The following is a 22,642-nucleotide window of genomic DNA, read 5'->3' as shown; positions in this document are numbered from 1 at the left end:
CCATCTCTTCCATCATGCAGTATGACTGATGACTTTTTGAGGTCATCATGGTGAGATCCAGGGTGAGATTACATTTCGAGGGTACAACTCTAAAACGGTGTTCGCAGGCCGGCCGCTAGTTAGTACACCGGACCAAACATATTGGTAACTCTTTAGGAGGCTTCCGGATCAGCTAGTGTATAATCTTGACACCTCTACTCTGACAGGTAGTGACTGGAGGGAGTCCGAGTAGTGTGTATGTGGGGTGGGGGGGCATTGTCGAGGCCAAGTTATGTCAAGGAACTGGGTATATTCTTACCATGTGTATGCCAAAAGTTTCATTACTTCATACAGCATGCCCCCACCCCCCAACCCTTTTTCTTACTTGAGAATACATTGTCAAACTAATAGAGTAAGCTCATCTGCAAAAAGATCTAAACCACCCAAATACTTCCTAATTCATTTAACAAATATACATGGTCTCAATTCTAATCTCAACAATGTCCATTTCCACTTGCAATCTGCCAAACCCCATGTACTTTTTCTGACAGAATCTCAGTTATCGGTTGATTCACCTACTGCTCATCTCAGTTGCCCAAATTATTCGTTGTATGATTCCTTTCGCCTCAAAGGTGGTACTTGTGCATATGTCCATTCCAATATTCCCTGTCAGAGACTTGGTAATTTGGAATCTCCTTTTTTCGATCTTTTCTGGCTTAAATTTCTCTGTCTACCTCATTGTGTCAAATTCATCTGTTGTCTCTACCATTCTCCCAACTCCACTAATCACTTGGAGCTCTTTGACTTCCTCTCTTTGCAACTTGACTTTCTCCAGTCCAACTTCCCTAACAGTGAGGTAATTTTCCTTGGAGATTTTATTGTTCACAACTCCAGCTGGCTTCTGTTTTCTAGTCACACCAACCCAGCTGGTTGAGATGCTGAGCTTTTGCAATTACTAATGACTTTGCACAGAATGTTCATTTACCTACAAGAATACCGGACAATCCTAACCATAAATTCGACATGCTTGATCTTTTTCTCACAAACAACCCTTCTAAGTACACAGTTGAAGTGAGTGGTCCTTTAGGCACCTCAGATCACAACTTGGTGATTGTCTCTTCTCCAATGGAGCCTTTATCTCATGGCTATTCCCAACTTAGTGTTGTTTGGCATTACAAGAATGCAAAATGGGATAACCTGAGAAATTTCTTTTCTTCTTTTCCTTGGTTGGATTAATGTTTCAACGCTTCTGATGTCAACATTTGCTCAGATCGTGTCAGTGAAATTATTCTTGTAGGAATGGAATCCTTTATCCCACACTCCACTTTAAAATCTTGTCCTTTATCTAAACTTTGGTTTTCCAATAAATGTGCTAAGCCCTTCAGGAGAAGAATGTTCCATATCGTAATTGGCTTGTTTCCAATTCTTCTGTTTCACTTTCTGCTGACACCAAAGGTTCGCAACAATTGTAAAGCAGTTATTAATCAGTTCAAACTAGATTTTGAACAGGCTAAGAGTAGAAAACTCGCTTCTTGCCCTAATGGTAGCCAAGCATTCTGGTCTCTTGCCAAAGCTATTGTCCAAAACTTTTACCCATCTCTGCTCCCACCTCTGTCTAAACCAGATGGTTCTATTTTCACTTCAGCCAAGGATAAAGCTGACTTGCTAGCATCCCTTTTTTCTTTCAACTCATGTATTAATGAACCTGGTAAAACACCTCCCACCATTCCCAGCACACTCCAATCAATGCCTCCTGTGGTCTTCCGTCAAAAGGATGTCAGAAGGATTTTGACAAATCTTGATTCTAAGAAGGATCTAGGTCCTGATGGTATTTCTCTATTTGTTCTGAAAACCTGTGCTCCTGAACTTGCTCCTGTTCTTTGCCACCTTTTTTCACTTTCTTATTCCAAAGATGTTTTTTCTTCTGCTTGTAAATTTGCTCATATCCAGCCAGTTCCTAAAAAGGATGACAAATCCCTCCAATCTAATTATCTTCCCATTGCAATTACTTCTACTCTTGCTAACGTAATGAAGAAATCAATTAACCACCAACTGTTAAACTATCTAGAAACCTTCCATCTGATCAAAGATCGCCAGTATGGATTCCATCAGTGTCAATCCACTGGTGATATTCTCGTTTATGTTACCCATTTATGACAAATTCAATGGAAACGTTTGGTGAAACACAAGCAGTTGCTCTTGACATCTCAAAGGCTTTCAATCGTGTTTGGCATAAAGGTCTTCTAAACAAGCTTCCATCTTATGGTTTGCCAACTGTTTTTTGTAATTGGTTATCCAGTTTTCTCTCTGATCATTCACTGAGGGTGATGGTAGATGGCTCTCTGTCTTCTAACTTCTCCACTAATGCAAGTGTCCCCCAAGGTTCACTTCTTTCCTCCACTCTTTTCCTCTTGTATATTAATGACCTTCTTCCGCTGACTGGAAATCCTATCCATAGTTTTGCCGACGATAGCACATTGCATTCCACTTTCCATTTTGAGAAGTCAGCTTCAACTTCTCAGATATCCGCTACCAATTCCTTAAATGCCAATCTCCAGGTACTTCTCCAGTGAGGCAAAGACAACTTAGTTGATTTCAATCTTTCTAAAACTCAGTCTTGTCTTATATCTCACAAAAAGGATTCTTCTGCTCCTATGCTTATCTTTGTTGACACTCAGATTTCTAGGCAAGTTGATATATCTCTTTTGGGGAGTACCCTGACCTAATCTCTCTTGGCACAAGCACATTACAAATATTGTTTCCTCTGCATCTAAAAAACTTCGTTTTCCCTTTCGCTCTTGGCATTACTTTTCTTCCAAACAGCTGTACTCTCACTGTACAAATCACAAATCCACCCTACCATGGAATATTGTTCTTACATCTGGGGCGGTGCCCCCCCAAACCCCTCTCAGGCTTCTAGCTAGATTCCATTCAGAAAAGGGCAGTTTGTATAATTAATAATTAATCTCTACCAGAGTCTCTCCACTTGCTGTCTCATAGTCTTACTGTTTCTGCTGCATGCCTTTTCTACAGATACTCCCATAGGCACTGTTCTTCTGAATTGGCTTCTATAATTCCCGCTCTCTCTCTTTCAAAACAGTCCGAACATGTGCCAACATCCATTTACTGTCCAACTTCAAACTCACAAAACCAACTTTTCATCTTCCTTGTTTTTTCAGTCAACTGCCGTTTTCTGGAACAACCTTCCTTCATATGTCTTTCCTGAAAATTACAGTCTACAGAAGTTCAAGTCTAATGTCAACAAATATCTTTTCTCATCTTCTCAACCTCCAACCCAAGCATGGTACTAAGTACTATAGGTTCTAATACCTCTTGTGTTTGGAGTTTTCATAAAAAAAATATATATATTATTATTTTTTACCTATTCTATTTAATTTGAATAATATAATTACCAGGATTTTTTTTTTTTTTTTTTGATAGTTATTGGCACATCGGCTTCTGTGGCCATGATGCACCTCCCAAGGTTTTAGCAGTACTTTGATCCAAGCCCGAGGCAGATTTCGAACCCGCGACCTTTGGGTTGCCAGGCAGGCACTTTACCCACCCAGCTAACCCGGTCAGCAATTACCAGTATAAATAGAATAAATTAAAATTAAAGTTAATCTGAATTCCTTACCTGTTGCCAGCCTCCTGTTTGCTGAAGTCTCAATTCGGACTGCATGTTCTGCCAAAAGGTGCTGTGAACAGTTTATTTATCCTTTTAGGTTTCTAACATGAAATGGTGGTCAATTAATTAGAAACCTCATGTATAAATAAACATGCTAACAGCTCCCTCTTGCCAGAATGTGCAGTTGTAATTGAGACAATTGGCAAACAGGAAGCTGACAACAACTGTTAAGAAATTGTGATTAACTTTAAATTTAATTTATTTTATTTATCCTGGTAATTATACTACTCAAATTGAATCAAACAGGTAAAAAAAAAAAATATATATATATATACACAGTCGAACTTCCCTATAACGAATTCGATAAATCCGCAAAAAAATTCGTTATAGAGAAATTTCGTTATACAGAGAATATCTTTTTTTATTAGAAATTGTTATCTAATTAGAAAATGAAAACGAATCTACATTTATTTTTAATGTATTTCATCTTCATTTTGATGTTCTGCTGTGATCTACATAAGCATAACTATCCATTGTTATTTCATTTTCGATGTTTCCAGACGATTCTAATAATGTCCAAAAGTTTTTCAGTTGTGAAAGGGGCAGTTCATCTTGTTCGTCCAGTCATTGTTCAACTTCTGTATTCAATGCAAATCCCGCTTTCGAAAAACAATTTTGAATAGTGTATTCAGTGACATCGTTTGTCCAAACTTTTGCCAGTTCAGAGATGCAATCTCTAAGGTTAATTGTAACATCCAAGTTTCTATTTTCTGATAATGCATTGACAATCTTCACTATTATTCTCTTTCGATAATGAAATTTAAAATTTTTAATAATGCCTTGGTCCATTGGCTGGAGTTTTGACGTTACGTTTAGTGGTAAAAACAACTTCGCACTTTTAAGTTTGGCAGAAATATTGGCAGGATGTGCCGGACAGTTGTCAGTTACCAACACGATTTTCCTTTTTTCTTTTGTTATACGCTTGTCTAGTTTTAATATCCATTCTTCAAAATATCACTTGTCATCCATGCTTTTTTTATTAAAGGTGTAGTCAACTTCCAAAGATTTTGTGCCTCTAAAACATCTTGGGTTTTTTGATATTCCGACGACCAAAAGTCTTAATTTTTCACTTCCTGTCATATTTGCTCCAACTAGCACAGCGATTCTTTCTTTGCTTTGTTTTCCGCCAAAACATTTATCATCCTTCTATTCGGTAAACATTTAAAGAATAAACCCATTTCATAAGCATTAGAAACATCCTTACGCTCATATTCTTCCAAAATCTTCTGGTATTGTTCCTCCAACTGTTGCAATCTTCTTCGCTTACATTAACACTTTCTCCACAAATAACCTTTTCCACAATTCTGTGGCGCTTCTTACATTTATCTAGCCACCCAGTGCTCGTATTAAATTCTGTATGTCCAAGGGACTGTGCAAATTTCAGAGCTTGTTGCTTAATTATTAGGCTCGATATTGGGATATTCTTTTCACGTATCATTTGCACCCATTTTAGAACAACTTTATCAACATCTTCGTATATACACAACTTAATTCGCTTCTTGTCTGCTCCTCCTTCAATTGCATTTAAAATTGATTCTCGATTTTTTTAAATTCGTAGATAAACTGCTTGCAGATATGCCATATTTCTCTGCAACATCTTTTTTCTTAAAACCCTGAAAAATATCATAACAATCTTTGCTTTATCATTAATACTTAAACACTTTCTCTTCGACACTGTTTTCGCAATTGTAAAAATTACTGGACTGCAGCTCTTGCCGATACATACACCGGAAACTTCGCTGCGCTGGCCATATAGTGAATTGTTAGTACAGGTACTGCCTACTCAATGATGTTCGCTTGCCAATTCAACAGTATCACTCCCTTTGAAGAAATATACGACTTTATGAATTTCTTTTAATCTGCTTTCATTCTTATATACATGAAAGAAAATTTATGATTAACGTATGCTGCATGTTACTTTTCAAAAAAAAAAAAAAAAAAACAAGAGCATATAGCCTATGTGATCGATGACGAACGGAAAAAAAAAAAAAAAAAAAATTCATGAAAACCATCTACTGGGGGTCCAGTTAGACAAGAATGGACATATCATATAATGATTGACATGAAGGTCACGAGGTACAGTTGAGGTGAGAAGCGAATGTCACTCAGTAGGCATTACTAAAAACCGACTGTGGTAGCATTCTATGTATTGCCGCCACAGCATGCTAAAGGTTTACCACAGCGAATTTCGCTTTCCCCTGAGCCAACATCAATTTACAAATCTACCCTATTTATTGTAAAGTTTACGACCGCTTTTAAGATAACCCATTTGGTTTAATAACTGTAACAAAAATGAAACAAAGACGTCAAAGGGCGTCAATGGCCACAAGTGTTCACTAAAAAGATGATTATTTAATTCCAGATGCTAATGCGAAATTTCAGTGGGAAGGAGGCAGTATATTTGAGCGGCTGTTTAGCAGTAAATGCTTGAAAATCTTCAAAAATGCTTTTACTAATTTTTTTAAAAATTCGTTATAGAGAGACTAACACTTCGTTATATGGGGTTAATTTTACATGTAATTTCATTTCAAGGTGCAATGTTTTGCGAAAAAATTCGTAATATAGAGAAATTCGTTAAATAGAAGTTCGTAATAGAGAAGTTCCACTGTATATATACATACACACAGTAAACCCTCGCTAATCAGTTACAGTTAATTCCAATCAAATATGAAAAATTCTGTTCACAGTTGAGTACTTTGAAAGACAGGATTTAGGGAGGCAGATGGGTCACTACGACTGCATAGAGAGTGACAGAGCATACATTGTCTTGCGTGTTCAGCATTGTTGTTGATTCTGAGTCAGACGGATGTTATTTGTTATTGCTGATATCGCTTCATTTGCATACTTTATACGTTAACATATTTTATATAATTATGGGTTCTAAAGAATTGAAATGTGAAATAAAAAGAAAATATGTCACTTTAACTATCATTAACAAGCTAAAAGGTTTTAGAACAACTTGAAAATGGTGTTCCTGGAAAAAAAAATTGCTGAAGAATTTGGTGTTGGCCTATTATAGACTGTCAGGTATTAAAAAACAAAAAGAATCTATAAAGATGTTTTCTTTAAAATTCGATGTGGGAAGTGATAAAAGCAGTGTATCAAATAGACAGACATTAAAAGAGCCAAAATAAGCGTTGCTGGAAGCTGTATTTAAATGGTATTCACAGCAACAAAGTGGCACTGATGTGCAACGCCAGCGCCACCTGATAAATGTATAAAAAGATACTACATTTATCCGTCTATTGACGGATAAATGTATTGTCTTTTTATAGTTTTTAATAAACTCTACAGTGATATTTTTTATTCATTTTCATGAGCATTACCTATATTTTATTTATTAAATTTTCCATTTATTTATTTATTTGTGTTCTAAGTTTTTGTTCTTTTAAGGCTATCTTTTGCTTTGCTAATCCAGATTATGGCTTAATTTGGATGACCTATCCCCCAATTAATCGGATTAGTGAGGATTTATTGTATATACATAATGTACTATGCATAAATACAGTAATTACCCATTATGTTTTCGTTTGTTTTGCATATGTAATATTAATTTTAACATAATAGTAATTTGGTTGATTATTCTTTCTCTTTCTTTCTTTCTTTCTGTGCTTAAAAAAACAGCCTATGTATAGTCTGAGGATGGTTCCAGCAAGGTTCCTGAAATGTTACCTTAATATATAAGTGATTAGTTAACAGATAAATAAACTATCATAATATTCAGTGGAGTGCAGTCATTATGGAAATATAGATTCCCCAAGTGAGGGTTTTTTTTTTTTTTTTTTTTTTTTAAAGCTATTTCTTAGAAATATGCTGAAAATAACCAATTAGGATTCCTCCTCTTTCAATATCAAAATGAATACAAATATTACCTAATGGTCCACCAGAAATAAAAAAGAAATTATCTGCTGCCAATGACAAAGTATAGGCAACACTCATTCTTCGGGAAATACTTTCATCAGGGAGACTGTTGTTTTCTAAGATTTCCATCCACTTTATCAGTGAAGTCAGAGCAACTTCATCATGCTGTCCTAAACGGCCCTAATGATATCATGTTAAAAAAAAAAATTGGATTAAAAGGGGAAAAAATACAGTAATGCACATTATATATGCACACATAAGATAAATAAAAGGTGTGGCAATGAAGTTCCTGGACTGGTGTTGTTGCAGTCATGTTCAACAGGTATGTTGTAGTTCAAATTTCCTCCAACAGATGATGGTACAGAGATTGTCCAATAGGCTGACAAGTTGAAAGTAATAACAACCAGCTTCACTAGCAGCATGTTAACATTTCATGTCATGATTTTGCAATGGAATAACGAACGAATATCAAATTTTTCTTTAAAACAGAAAAATCTGAAACAAATGTATGAAGTGTTAAAAATAGTGATGAAACATTAAGTCATGCTAATGGTTTAAATGGTATAAGTGGTTCAAAGATGGACATGAGGATTTTCACAATGACCCAAGAAGTTGACATCCATCAACTTCTCAAAATGAGAATGCAGTTGCAAAAGTTTGGGAAATTGTGGCAAGAGATAATCATTTGATCTCAGAAACTATGGTAGGATATAAGTGGGAAGATTCATTAAATTCTGCATGAAGATTTAGAGAAAAGGAAGGTCTGTGCAAAAAGCAGTGTCTCACAGATTAGCAGAAGCAATGAAGAGTGTCATCATGTGAAGACTTCATCCAGGATTGGCAGAACAATCTAATTTCTTTGAATGTATTGTCATTGAAGTGTTGATTGTTTCAGTACAACCCAGAGACAAAGCATCAAAACATGCAGTGGACTTCAAAATCATCACTAAGGCCCAAAAGGTTTTGTTTACAGAAGTCCAGGATTAAGATGCCGCTGATCATGTTTTTCAACAAACAGGAAGATGTGATTCACAAAGAATTTGTAACTGAAGGGGAGAGAGTTAATGCTGCATTCTACATAAAGGTACTTCAGACTATTTGAAACACATTTCTCAGAGGAAGCCACAATTTTGAGAGAAAGAGACAGATAGACAGCTGGTTCTTGTTGTATGACAATGCCCCTGCCCATTTGGCATTTGTTGTAAAGACAGTTCTGATGAAACATAGCATTGTACAGTCAATCATCCATCCTACTCTCCCAATCTAGCAGCAGCAGACTTTTTCCTCTTTCTCAAGGGGAAAAGTGCTCAAAGGAAAGAGACTTCACGATTTTGAGGACACAAGAAAAAACATAACTGCCAAACTGAACATCACTTCTTTGGATGCCTTCACCGACTCTTTTCAGAAACTTTTATAACAGTGTAATAAATGCATTCAATCAGAGTGTAGGTGGATATATGCATACTTTGAATAAAAATATAACCATTTTTGAGGTGTTCCATAAAACCACTTTGTATTCTTTTTACTGCACCAGTCTGGGAACTTTATTGGCACGCCTCATATACAAATTTTTTAAAGCCTGTCTACATTGTTAATTTTCAAAAAATCGTGCTTCTAATTTTGTCATTTTCGTGTAAATAAACTTCTGGTGGTTTTTATGCTGAAATTGTGTTTGTAATTAAGAATAAAATTTGAAAAAATTATAGTCTTTTACCATTAATGTTAGGTTACCTTTTTCTTCAAAATTTTTCTAAGATATCTTTGCAGATTGAATTTGATTTGTCATTTCCTACTTAGCTATTCCTAAGATATTAAAGAATCCTATTTCATCCTTTTCAGAAATATCATTACTGATCTTTCCATCTAAAATTTTGCACATATAACTGCATTGGATAATGCTTCTTTGCCAATTAAACTTCCTGATAAATAAATTAAAAGTTGTTACACTGTACATTGCTTCCAGAATTTGTAAAATAATAAGAGGAGTTTACCTCAATATAGTACGTAGAACACTTCCGTATGATATTCTCCAGAAATTAAAACGAAAAAAATCAAAAAACTTACATTAGAATAAAAAATAATTAAAAACCAATTTAACACAATTAAAAATATTAAAAAGAATCTAACGAAAATATTCAAAACGATTTTCCTTCCTTAACGTGTCTGTTTTTTTTATTTATTTCTGAGGCTTGTGCTTCCCGTCGCAAATCTATGGAGGTCTTCAATACAGACCAATCGTTCGGATGTAGATAATTTTTTAATTTATCGCGAAGCTTCCTAACCTCGTAAAGGTATTTTTGTTTATTCGAATATCGAGATTTTAAGGCAAGTTTAACGATATTACGCGATGTGGCCAGTGTTAGTTGTTTTATGCCTGAAATTGTTTGATTTAAATTAACCCTGGCAAACTTTGGAACAATGTTGTTTTGAAGGCAATATTTTAGAAAAGAAATATGGTAACTTTGGGCCAAGTATCTTAGTGTTGATTTAATGTAATTTTAAATAAAAAATGTAATTTTGCACCAAGCTGTTCAAAAAATCTCCCATAATTGTGTGTATCGATAGGAAGGAAAATCGTTTTGAATATTTTCGTTCGATTCTTTTTAATATTTTTAATTGCGTTAAATTGATTTTTAATTGTGTTAAATTGGTTTTTAATTATTTTTTACTCTAATGTAAGTTTTTAGATGTTTTCGTTTTAATTTCTGGAGAATATCATATGGAAGTGTTCTACGTACTATATTGAGGTAAACTCCTCTTATTATTTTACAAATATTAATATCAACATAGAAGTATTGAGCATTACAGCTCTGATTCATACTATCTAATCACTTCCAGAATAAATAATTTTTTATAATTAGCTCACTTGTATTGATCTTCTTGATTTCTGTGATAACTGATATCATGTTTATCTAGCTTGCCAATTCTTTTTTTTTTTTTTTTTTTACTGCCTAAGATATTTAATTTTTCGATTGTTGCAGGGTTTTAGGCACATCAGCAACTTAGGCCATATTGCACTACATATGTCTGTAAATATGTGTGTGTTCTGTGATCTATTTGCTGTTTGCTGGATGAAAAACCAGAGTTTCTGGGAGGAAAAAACCATGCTACTCTTACCTGAGACTGACTAATTCAGCCACATTGTGAAAAAGGCCCATAAAAGTTCCTCATATCATTGATAAGATTCAAACTCAGGTTTTTTCCACCCAGTGTGGGGAGGACGCTGTTTCTACCAACTGTGCTACCCCAAGAGGATGAATCTGTCGGCTTTTGACATTGATGGTACCTATCTTGATGTTCAACCTACATATTTACCATTTTGTTCTGGTTCCATGACTAACACAGCAGGGATGACTTGGGAAATATCCCAGTTGGTGCAAATCTCCAAGTTAGCCTCAGAACCTCTGGTAACTCATTACTCAGAATCTACCCATTGCATGTGTTACTCATACTGACTAGTTATAAAATGCATGTCTCCTGTGAAATACACAATGACTTGTTTTATGCAATATATGATATCAGTGTAGAAAAGAGAAATGAATTTAATGCTACTTTAAAATTTAACACACATAAGTGACATCTAATGTGCATGGCTACACACATGCTATTACAATTGGAATTTTTATTTTTGAATCAAGTAATTTCACTACTTTTCAGCTGTGGAAACCCAACTGAAATATAAAAGTCAATTTTTTTTATATATAAATCAAAATAGAAATTACTCATTTATTTCAGTTATCATGTTTCATATAATTTTAAATGGATACTACATGATAAACCATACTTGTTACCTTTGAGAAATCTAAATTCATAAAACCTCTTAAATAAAATTCACATGCTTCTCTGCACTCATATTTAATTAGGGGAGATCTCTGCCTCCCCAACTGAAGGTTGAGGGCCAAGTATCAAACCTTAAAGCTTGGGCTTATGCTCAACTTAGAGACAAATGACATTATCCATGGTGTTGTCTAAGTTATTAATATCTTATTAAATTTATACAAAATGAACTTAAAATTTTATACAAGATAAATAAATAGTGGATTTGCCCTTTTGAGTGATGCACAACATTGCCCAAAAAGGCAAATCTACTATTACATTTAAAAATTCAAGACACCACCAGAATAGTTTGGATTTTTTTAGCTACAGCTTTAATCTTTTGAAATGATGGATCATATATATACAGTTGAGGCAGACAAATGTGAAAATACAGTCCTTAGGCATTCACGATCTCTAGGAGTAGAAAGCTCCTATGAAAAGTGGAGAGGATAACGGAAAAATAAAGCAGCTAAATTTGCCATTTAGCAGCTTTATTTTTCTACATGATATTCTTACATCAGTATTTTTATAAACTGAGGTATCAAATGAAATCCAGGAGACTCTTTAACAAACCAGATGCAAACTGGATTATGTTTAATTATCTCATGGACATCACCGCAATTCCATTAGACAACGCTATTCATTGTTCAGATTTAAATGAAGAAGCTGAGTGTCTGCTTTTTAAAAATCTCTTAGGGGTGGTTAACTTTCATTTCATCTCTTTTTGGAAAAACAGGTCATATTTCCATATCATTCTCTGGATGGATCTCCACAGCATGATATAGATAATTTCTAGTCAAGATTTTGTCTTGAATGGAAATTTCAGTGGTATCCATAAGGAAGGAGTCTGTGTATTTCTAACAGAATCTGTGTTTCCTGTTTTGACAAATCTTACAAGAGTTGTACAAGCAGCAGGTGCTATTAAGATTGGTGCATTGTTAGTCCTATCTGCTTTGAGGGTTGAGGTGTAGAAGCAAGCAAAGATTGAGGCCACAGAAATGGAGACGCTTGGCAAAATTGCCATATCAGTTTGAACTGATACGGAATTAAAACTCTGAGAGGTTTCAGCACATGTATGTCTTGGCATGTGTGCTGTTGTGTTTTCTTGTTTCTGAATGCAAGACTTTTTTCTGTCTTGTATCTCTGGGTCTTTTTATCTTTCTACTGCTCACAAGTTTAGAGAAGGCAAGATGATTGACTTTACACTTGGGGCAAAGCAAAGAGTTGGCATTACAGTAAGCTTGGGCATGCTACCCCTCCTTCAATTCACAGTGTGGACATAACGAGTCACCTTGATAGACTGTTTAAAATTATTCAAACTACTCAATTCCACAACAACAGATGGATGTACATTCCAACAATCAACAACCCGCTAGCTGAAGGCCAACTTCCATACATTTATCCTGCAACCATCCTTCCTCAATCTGAACTTATGTCCCTTCATGTGTGTAGTCTCAGCAAGAGAAAGAATGACATTGAAGGGTTCAGAATTTACAGACAAATGCTTCAGTTCAAATACCCGGCTTTTACTGATGAATGTAGATTCGGTGAACTAAACATCAGTATGATGCTGAGAGTTGCAATAAGTTTGTCATCTTTTTTCAGCATAATTCTTTTTGCCTGTGCAACTAATCCTGGACAATTTCCACTTCTGAGACATTCATTGAGTCATATTCTGAAATTATTCCTTTAGAACTTATGTGTTCTAAAGGAATAACTTATGTGTTCTAAAGGAATATTAAGTATTGAGTGTGACATGTGGGGACACCCTAACTGAACTCCACCAAATGAGGCGAGTTAGAGGAGAGACTTGTGACTGGTGGTCTCAATCAGCAAGTCATCAGATTTAAGTCTTCACATTATTCTTGTGGGCCCAGCTACACTTTCAAGACAATTCTATATGAGAAATTCTGCATTCTTTAACAATCCAGTCCATAGGCAATAAATTGCATACGGATTGGTTTGTTAAAGAACGCAGAATCAAGAAACTTGGATGTTCTACTCAGGTAGCACCCATCTTCAGTCTTCTCTTTAGTTGGTTATGTCATGATCAGTTTGATGCATATCCATAGAATTTGGGTTTGCAGTCTTTAATCAGTGGAAAGTTGTCATAGTCCATGTTTTGTTCCATTTGGCCCCAGGGTTAGCTTTAATACCCAGGTTTCCAGCCCTGCCAAAGGGAAGCAGGAGCAGTGTTACAAGATGACCAAGTGGCCGAGTTGGTTTGTTAGTACTGTTATAAAAAGAAACAGAAAGATGGATTTCCTTTCTGGGCTTCTGCCTGCTTTTTGTAATATAAAAAGAGCTACTCTAATTTATAAATAAATAAAATGGAAGTTGAAAAAATAGAATCTGTTCACCTGAAAAGCTCTTTGGAGATAACACTTTGAGAAGGAATGCACTGATATTACTTGACCACAGAGTGCTTGCTCAGTCAGATATGAAGTTATTTAAGCAGTGCAGACAGGATGCCAGGACAGCTAATGAGATTTGTCAAATTATACAGCAATTCTGCCAGCAGGCATAAGGAAGTGATTATCCCATTGTATAAAGAAATAGTTAGGCCACATTTTGAGTACTACATACAGTCTAAGCCTCATTTTAAGAAGCCTTTCTTTCTCGTACCAGTTCCGCAAACTGCAGCATTTAAGACTAAGGAGACTAACCTGCAAGGAGATCTGAACAAGGTGTTTAAGGCTCTGAAAGAATTGAGAAGGCTCAATGCTGATGAGATTCTTCCTCTTGCTCAGACTACACACAAGGAGTCATAAATTCAAACTGAACAAAGATGGTTGACTGTTGGAACAAACTGCCATCTGGTGTTGAGATGGGTAGTTTGAATTCAAGGTAGAACTAAAACAAAATAACTTTTAGAGGGATGGATAAGTGATATGGGAAGTGTTTTATTTTATTTTTTTTTTCACTGATGCTGTATAAGTCTGATTTCTTGCTTCATTTGCACTACTAATATGTTTTGAACAAAAGATACACAGAGCCAGGTCTGTCTAATAGCAGCTTTGAAGAACAATATCAATAAACATATAATAGCCACGACTTTATAATTCAGTATGTTTATCAACATACAAATTGTAGTGTATTTAAAATATATAACCCAAATGTGATTAAAATTACTGTCAACTATAAAAGACAAGTTTTCCATAAATTTTATGAGTTGAAAAATTGGGCATCAACTACAAAATTCATAAATAATACCTATTCTAAGATTAATAAAATTAGACTACTTACTTCCAATATGTTTTCATAACAAATATCAGCCAATCGATGAGAGAACAAGAGCATAGCATTAAACATGTCATCTCTAAGTGGAGGGGATGGGGAGAAGAAAAGAAAAAAGCATTATGGCATTTATTTAGATGCCAAAGCAAAACATATATAGGTCTGATAAAAATACTACAAAATAACATGATGAATATGAAATAACAAGCTGTATTATTTGAGTTGCATATAATACAATTAGTGAGAAGTGTACAGAAAAAAAAAATTAATTGATTAAATTGGACAAACTCCCCAACAGTTGTTTACTTTAGTGGTTGTGTGAATGGAATGAATAACATTAAACTTTCAAAATTATTTAGAATAAATATAATAATGCTACACTAATAATACTCACTGATTGGTATCTTCCATCTTCCCTGAAAGCCACATTAATTTCTAAAATAAAAAAAAAATAAAAGTCTTATTTTATATATATATATATATATATATATATATATATATATATATATATATTAGTATAAAATACACTAAGTAGATGTTTATGCATAGAAATGAACTAATGAAAATACGGTGTACCCTGGGAGTGATATACGTTGTGAACGAAGGGGGGAAGAAAGTAACAGGAAAAAATAATTGTAACGATAGAAAAGTAAACCAAATGAATTTTTTTGAAGAGACGACCAAGGTGGAGATAGCATTGCAGAGTCTTTCATAATGTCTTTGACCTCTGATGAAGACACAAAAATTATGAAAGACTCTGCAATGCTATCTCCACCTTGGTCGTTTCTATTTAAGCATATCCCATCCCTGTAGAAGCAGTCTCTCCTCTGAACAAGCACAGACCAGGTTGAAAAAAATTCTACCCCTTGAGCCTTGCACAATCTCTCCACGGCCAAATTGACCAAATTGACCAAATTGATCAAGGCAATCTTTCCAGGGCCGAACTGATTGACAAGGCTCTCATCATATACTCCCTCCTATCATGTCTGGGCAGAATTGCAGACACTTTCACATTCAACCTTAACTCGCAACTTTTTTTTTTCAACATTGACCTGTACTTGAGTAAATCTCCAGATCTTTTATTCTTAATGTCATTAGTTCCAACGTGCAACAATATCAAATTTTTTTCCCCCTAAAAGATGATAACTGCTCTACAACGTCATCAACTTTTGCCCCTGGCAGACATACCCTAGTCCTGTTCCACATATCCTCCTTGCATAGTATATTCCCCATCTCCCTGACAATAGTCACCAACAATAACTAGTTCCTTTGGGATCAGCGCATTCTGCCTTGGAGATTGCCGCTGTGTTGCCTGATGCACAGGAGTGAGCTCAGCCATTCAGCTGGACAGCTGAGAGCTTGATGGGTACCCTAATATAAAATTCTTCAAGGGCATTTATCCTAAACCTCAAGCTCTCATAGACGCCCATCAGAACGCTCAGTTGCCACCTAATTTCTTGACACCTCTAGACTCCTAGCGCACACACACACACAAAGGCATCCTCCTTGGCTAGATCATGTTCTGTTTTAGAAAGGTCGACAAACATTCCAGATTTTGCATATTTTTCGAGACTGTGATTCAATGCAGAATCGTCCCCTTCGTTTTTCCCCCAAGTCACAGCACTCTCGCTAGTCTGTGATCTTTGCTTCACAACTCTAGGCTGGGTCATGTTTTCCATGTAAATACAACTTAAATATAATACTATACTAAGTTAAATATAATTATACTTAGTATAGTATTATATTTAAATTATATAAATTAAATATAATTATACTCTTAGTATAATACTATACTAAGCTAACTGATTCCTAATACAGTGCTTCTTATTACGCTATCTAATTTTACTTTATACCTTACGCTATCAGTTCAAAATATATATACATTATGCTATTTCTTATCGACTACAAAGTTCAACAATACTGGTGCCAATATTTGGAAGTTACAACTCCAGTGGAGTCATAACTTTTAAAAATTGCTGGTTTAAATTCGAAATAAGAAGCTAATGAATGCTACTAAACCTATTTAATATCTCTGTAAAACATAATGTAGTATGTTAGACTCTAAAGCGTTTAGGGCATAAGCCTCAAGCTATGGGAGAGTCTAGACTATGTATAAATATAGCATCAGAAATACAAAGCTATATCTGAATAAATCAGAATATTAGTAAAATGGCATCATTTTAAGTTATATCTCATATTGTGAATACCTTCACAACGAGTTGCCATGATATTGCACTACTTCGAATAAGTAACGCTTCACCTAAGGAGAAGACTAATGTTACTTATTCTCAGATGGATACCACCACCCAGACACCCATGTTCCATGAGGGGTGACTTGAATGGGTAGTCCTCCAAATGTCGTTAGTTTCAACAGTATCTCAAAATGTGCACGACCTACTGTTTCTACCAAGAGGTCTCCAGATCTGAGTCTTCTCACCATTTTGGGAGAGCCCGCCACATTTTCCAAACATTTCTATATAAGAAATGGTAAGAGAGTGTGCATAGTGTAGCCAGGTGGGAAGGAACAGCAGTGCGTACACATGCTTCTTGATTAAACCGGGGTTCGAGCCCATCACTGCCAAATATGGAGGATGCGGAAAGGTCAGGGAATGACCACCGCATATTAATGGAGCAATATGGCCTTAGTTGCTAATGTTCCTAAAAACCAAATAACAAACAAACAAACAAACATAGATTTGTCCGAGAGGCTATGTAAGATAAGGAATGATGGGCATTCTTGTTGGTCTGTGTCTGTATGCAGTCGTTTAGACTTTGTTGCATCATGTGTAATTTCACGGTCAGCATCGCTGACAGTACTGGATGAGTGCCTAGGCTGCTCAAGCTCTGGGTAAACGTCACAGTCCATGGTTAGCTCCTTTTTGGCCTGGAGGGTTGATTTTCCCTCCTAGGTTTCTGGCTCCACCACAGGAAGGCAGGAGCAGTGCCGCAAGGAAGCCAAGTGGTTAGATAAGTTAGTTGATTAGTAAAACAAAATAATATATGTAATGAAAAATAAAGATGAATTTCCTTTCTGTTCTTACTTGTAACTTTCCAGGTGTAGAACTCAATTATAAATGAACTGCTAATAGAGAATGATACAACTTAAAATGAATTTTTATCGCAGAGAAAGATCGCTATATAATCGTACTTTGAACGCTTGCCCTCGAATTCGCTTGGCACCTGGGACTGCCAACCTTCGTATCGTCTGCAAACTTGGACATTTAAGCCTGATATGATATACTATCATCAATATCATTAATAATTTTTTGAAGAATTTCTTTCATGAATTTCTTTTATGAAGAATTTTTTTCAGCCTGGTCTGTACTTGTTAACAGGAGAGACTGCTTCTACAGGGATGGGATACACTTAAATAGAAAGGGTGCAAGAATGTTTGCTGATGCTATCGAGGCAATGTTAGGTGGGTCGGAAAACTGCTAGATTGGGGGGATACAAGGACTAATAGATTAACAGTAGCCACTGGCAGAGGTGAAAGTGATTCTTGCACTGCTTCTATTGGAATGAGCCGCAGCCTGGAAAATAAGATGCAGGATATTTCAGAGACTGCTGGGAATCATTGGGGTACAAGTAAACACATGGGTTGTGTTAGGGTAGCTAAGAAAAAGAACAGGTGCATGTATACTTGTGTGTACACCAATGCTAGGAGTTTAGTAAATAAATTTGATGAATTTGAGGTATTGCTCAAAACATCAAAGGCAGATATTGTGGGGATTTCAGAGACGTGGTGTCACACAGATATAAGAAATGCAGAACTGGAATTTGGGGAGTACAATGTCTACAGAAAGGATAGACAGGATAGGAAGGGAGGAGGGGTTATGCTATTAGTTAAAAAACACATAAAATCCAAGGAAGTGAAGCCAGTCGACATCGCTGGACAGTGCAGTGTCGAGTCAGTTTGGTGTGACATAAGCATTGGGAGATCAAAATTGAGAGTAGGAGTGTGCTATAGGCCTAATGACTCTGATGAGTATAATAAGAAACTGTTCGGAGAAATAGAGTGGGCCAGTAAATCAGAGAGTCTTATAATGGGGGATTTTAATTTCCCAGATATTGACTGGAATTTGGGGGCTGGTCACTCACACAGTAGCAAGGCTTTTGTGGATTTATTGGATGATTGTTTTCTACATCAGCATGTTCGGGAGGCAACTAGAGGGAGTAATACTCTTGATTTGATTATCAGTAGTGATTCTTCATGCATTAAGAATCTGCAGATAAATTAACCACTTGGTGGCAGTGATCACAGTGTGCTGAAGTGGGAGTTACTCAAAGAGGTAACTACCATTAGGGGTAAAGGGAAGGGGTATTGCTTTCGTAAAGGCGACTACAATGGACTGAGACAGTATTTAAATTCTATACAGTGGGATCAACTGATGATATTGCCAACAGCAAATTCAAAATGGGAAGCATTCAAAGAACTTATCGTGGAAGCTACTAGGCTTTACATACCAACTAAGAAATATTGTTCAAGGTTTAGGCCTAAATGGTTGTCAGATGAACTAATGAGGCATATGGCAGAGAAGAAAAATGCATGGGATACATACAAATTAACACGTGACACGGACGCCTATGATAGATACAAGTTGATCTGTAACCAAGTTACAAAGGAGGTTAGGCAGGCGAAGGCAGATTACGAGAGATCCTTGGCAAGGGATGCGAAGAAAAACAGCAAAGAGTTCTTTACTTATGTAAACTCTAGAAGGAAGGGGATGAATCAGATTGGTCCACTTGAGATCGATGGGTCAACTGTTGATGACCCTGCTCGGGTAGCTAACAAACTAAATGAATATTTTGCATCGACATTCACACATGAGGAGTTATTCAGCGAGGGGAATGCCAGAGGTGTATTCAACTCTAGCAGTAAGCTAGAGAATCTTGTAATAACTGAGAGCAAAGTGGAGGAGAAATTGTTGAAGATAAACACAAGAAAGGCACCTGGGGTGGATGGGATCTATCCAGTTATATTAAAGGAGGCAGCAAAGGAGGTAAGCAAACCCTTAGCCATAATTATGAGAGCTTCCTTGGACTCAGGGGAGGTACCCATTGACTGGAGATGTGCAAATGTGACCCCAATTCACAAAGGGGGATCAAAGGCTGACACAAGTAATTATAGACCTGTGAGTTTAACTTCTGTTCCCGGAAAATTAATGGAGGCACTGGTGAAAGAAGCACTGCAGGATCATCTAGACAAGACTTCAGTTATAGCTAGGACACAGCATGGTTTTGTTAAGGGGAAGTCTTGCCTGACCAATTTGATTGGATACTATGATGCAGTCACAAAAGAACTGGATGCAGGGAATAACTTTGATATTATATACTTGGATCTTAGAAAGGCTTTTGATACTGTTGCACATGGAAGACTGCTGCACAAATTGGAGCAGTGTGGCATTGGAGGCAAGTTGCTGCTATGGATAAAGGGGTGGTTGAGGGGGAGAAGACAGAGAGTGGTAATCAATGGACACTGCTCATCGTGGACTAATGTTATTAGTGGAGTCCCTCAGGGTTCAGTATTGGGGCCTTTATTGTTTTCTGTATTTATAAATGATATTGATGATGGTATATCAGGCTTAATGTCCAAGTTTGCAGACGATACGAAGGTTGGCAGGGTTGTCAAGGACACTACTGACACTATGCTGCTGCAACAGGATTTGGAAAGGTTGAGCAGATGGGCTTCGAGGTGGCAAATGAAGTTTAACATTGACAAATGTAAAGTACTACATATGGGAAACAGCAACCCCAGAGCAACGTATCAACTCTGTGGTACTACACTGACAGTGGTAGAGAATGAAAGGGACCTGGGGGTGGTGGTGCAGGCAGATATGAAGTTCTCTGAGCAGTGCAGACGAGCTGCAAGAGTAGCTCATGGTGTATTGTCAATGATATATAGGAATTTTTCTAGCAGGGATAAGGAGGTGATTATTCCCTTGTATAAGGCAATGGTCAGGCCACACCTAGAGTACTGTATACAGGCCTGGAGGCCTCATTTCAGGAAGGATGTAGAGCTGCTGGAACGAGTACAGAGAAGGGCAACTAGATTGGTGAATGGGACAAAGGGGTTCTCTTACGAAGAAAGGCTTAAGTTTTGCAAATTACAGTGTCTGGAAACTAGGCACCAGCGGGGTGATCTGATAGAGGTGTACAAAGCCTTGAATGGTTTGAGCATGCTCAATGCTGATGGGATTCTTCCTCTAGCTCAGAAAAATCACCTGAGAGGGCATAAATTCAAATTGAGGAAAGACAGATGTAGGATAGATGTGCGGAAATTTGCCTTTAGCCAGCGGGTGGTTGGTGGGTGGAACAGACTTCCATCCCTTGTCGTGGAAGTTGATAGCCTAAATAAGTTTAAGGCTCGGCTGGACAGGTATTTCGAACAAACGGAGGGGTGAAGTGGAAATGGTTATTTTTATTTATTTATGTTACTTTTTTTTTTTTTTTTTTTGGCTGATGCTGCATAAGCTTGCTTTCTTGCATCAGATGCCTCTACTAATGCTAATGCTAATGCTAATAAATACAGAAAACAACAATGGACACAACACTAACCCTGAGGGACTCCACTATTTTTTTTTTTTTTTTTTTTTTGGTAGTTGTTGGCGCATAGGCTTCTGTGGCCATAATGCACCTCCCAAGGTTTTTGCAGTACTTTGATCCAAGCCCGAGGCGGGAATCGAACCCGCGACCTTTGGGTTGCCAGGCAGGCACTTTACCCACCCGGCTAGCCCGGTCGGCGGACTCCACTAATAACGTTAGTCCACGAATTGCAGTGTACATTGATTACCACTCTCTGTCTTCTCCCAATCAACCATCCCTTTATCCATAGCAGCAATTTAGCTCCACTGCCACACTGCTCTAATTTGTGCAGCAGCCTTCCATGTGCAACAGTATCAAAAGCCTTTCTAAAATCCAAATATATGATATCAAAGTTATTCCCTGCATCCAGTTCCTTTGTGACAACATCATAGTATCCAATCAAATTGGTCAGACAAGCCTTCCCCTTAACAAAACCATGCTATGTCCGAGCTATAACTTTAACCAGTGCCTCCATCAATTTCCCTGGAACAGAAGTTAGACTAACAGGTCTGCAATTATTTGTGTTACCCTTTGATCCTTCTTTGTGAATTGGGGTCGCATTTGCACATCTCCAGTCCATGGGTACATCCCCTGAGTCCAAGGAAGCTCTCATAATTATGGCTAAGGGTTTGCTTACTTCCTTTGCTGCATCTTTTAATATAACTGGATAGATCCCATCCACCACAGGTGCCTTTCTTATGTTTATCTTCAACAATTTCTCCTCCACTTTGCTCTCAGTTATAAAAATAATTAGATTAAATATAGTCTCCAAATGCTAACAAAAAAAAAAAACTTACAACATATTTCTACCTAACTGTATTTATACTAAATAGTTTCTTATTGTTTACATTCAGTTAAATTTTTCTTTTTTTTTTTTTTTTTTTCCTTCGATAATAAACATTAAAATTGATCCCTGGGCAGGGCTCACCAACTGGGGTTGTTTAACTGGTAAATTTTGTTTATACGTGGGCTGTTTTTAGATACAGAACTGTAGAAAGCCCATCACATTCCTCATCCTTTAGTGATTCTTTTATATATTTCATATCAATTTCTAAACAAACTAAACCATTAAAGGTTTTAAAAAAAAGTTTAGGAAAGTACTCTCTCTCTCTCTCTCTCTCTCTCTCTCTCTCTCTCTCTCTCTATATATATATATATATATATATATATAACCCTCTCCAAATCATAACATATTTTTTTATCTTATTACAATAGTTTTTTCCTCTCCTCATCTTAATTGGTTCACTTTATTCCAAAATAATCAGTGATGTGCAGTAAATTTACAGAGGGTTAATACACTTGTAAATACACATGAATGTTGTTAATACACATGTAAATTTCAAGAGAGTCAGCATGTTTATTAAACCTTGAATTATGCTGTGGAGGATATTATTTTATATATTTTTTTATGTTTACTTATATATTTCTCTAAAATTTAACATATATCAAGAATTTCTTATACTTATATGAGCAGGTGTA

The 22,642-nt window shown here is 36.4% G+C and overlaps 1 protein-coding gene across 1 annotated transcript in view; it reads right to left on the bottom strand.

Moving 5' to 3' along the window:
- Positions 1-22,642, bottom strand: part of LOC150085111 (tRNA (32-2'-O)-methyltransferase regulator THADA-like) — a 184,464-nt gene that overhangs the window by 43,764 nt on the left and 118,058 nt on the right. The window contains exons 16-18 of the mRNA XM_090376467.1: positions 14,976-15,016; positions 14,591-14,663; positions 7,540-7,708 (exon numbers count right to left, since the gene is read on the bottom strand). Of these exons, the coding sequence (XP_090232593.1) occupies positions 7,540-7,708; positions 14,591-14,663; positions 14,976-15,016 (283 nt within the window). The remainder of the gene's footprint in view (positions 1-7,539; positions 7,709-14,590; positions 14,664-14,975; positions 15,017-22,642) is intronic.

Source organism: Mastigoproctus giganteus, chromosome 6 (assembly GCF_048544385.1).
Source record: "Mastigoproctus giganteus isolate SK-2022 chromosome 6, ASM4854438v1, whole genome shotgun sequence".
Classification (NCBI taxonomy): domain Eukaryota; kingdom Metazoa; phylum Arthropoda; class Arachnida; order Uropygi; family Thelyphonidae; genus Mastigoproctus; species Mastigoproctus giganteus.
The sequence above is the reverse complement of the archived record's forward strand: the minus strand, read 5'-3'. Positions and strand labels throughout refer to the sequence as shown.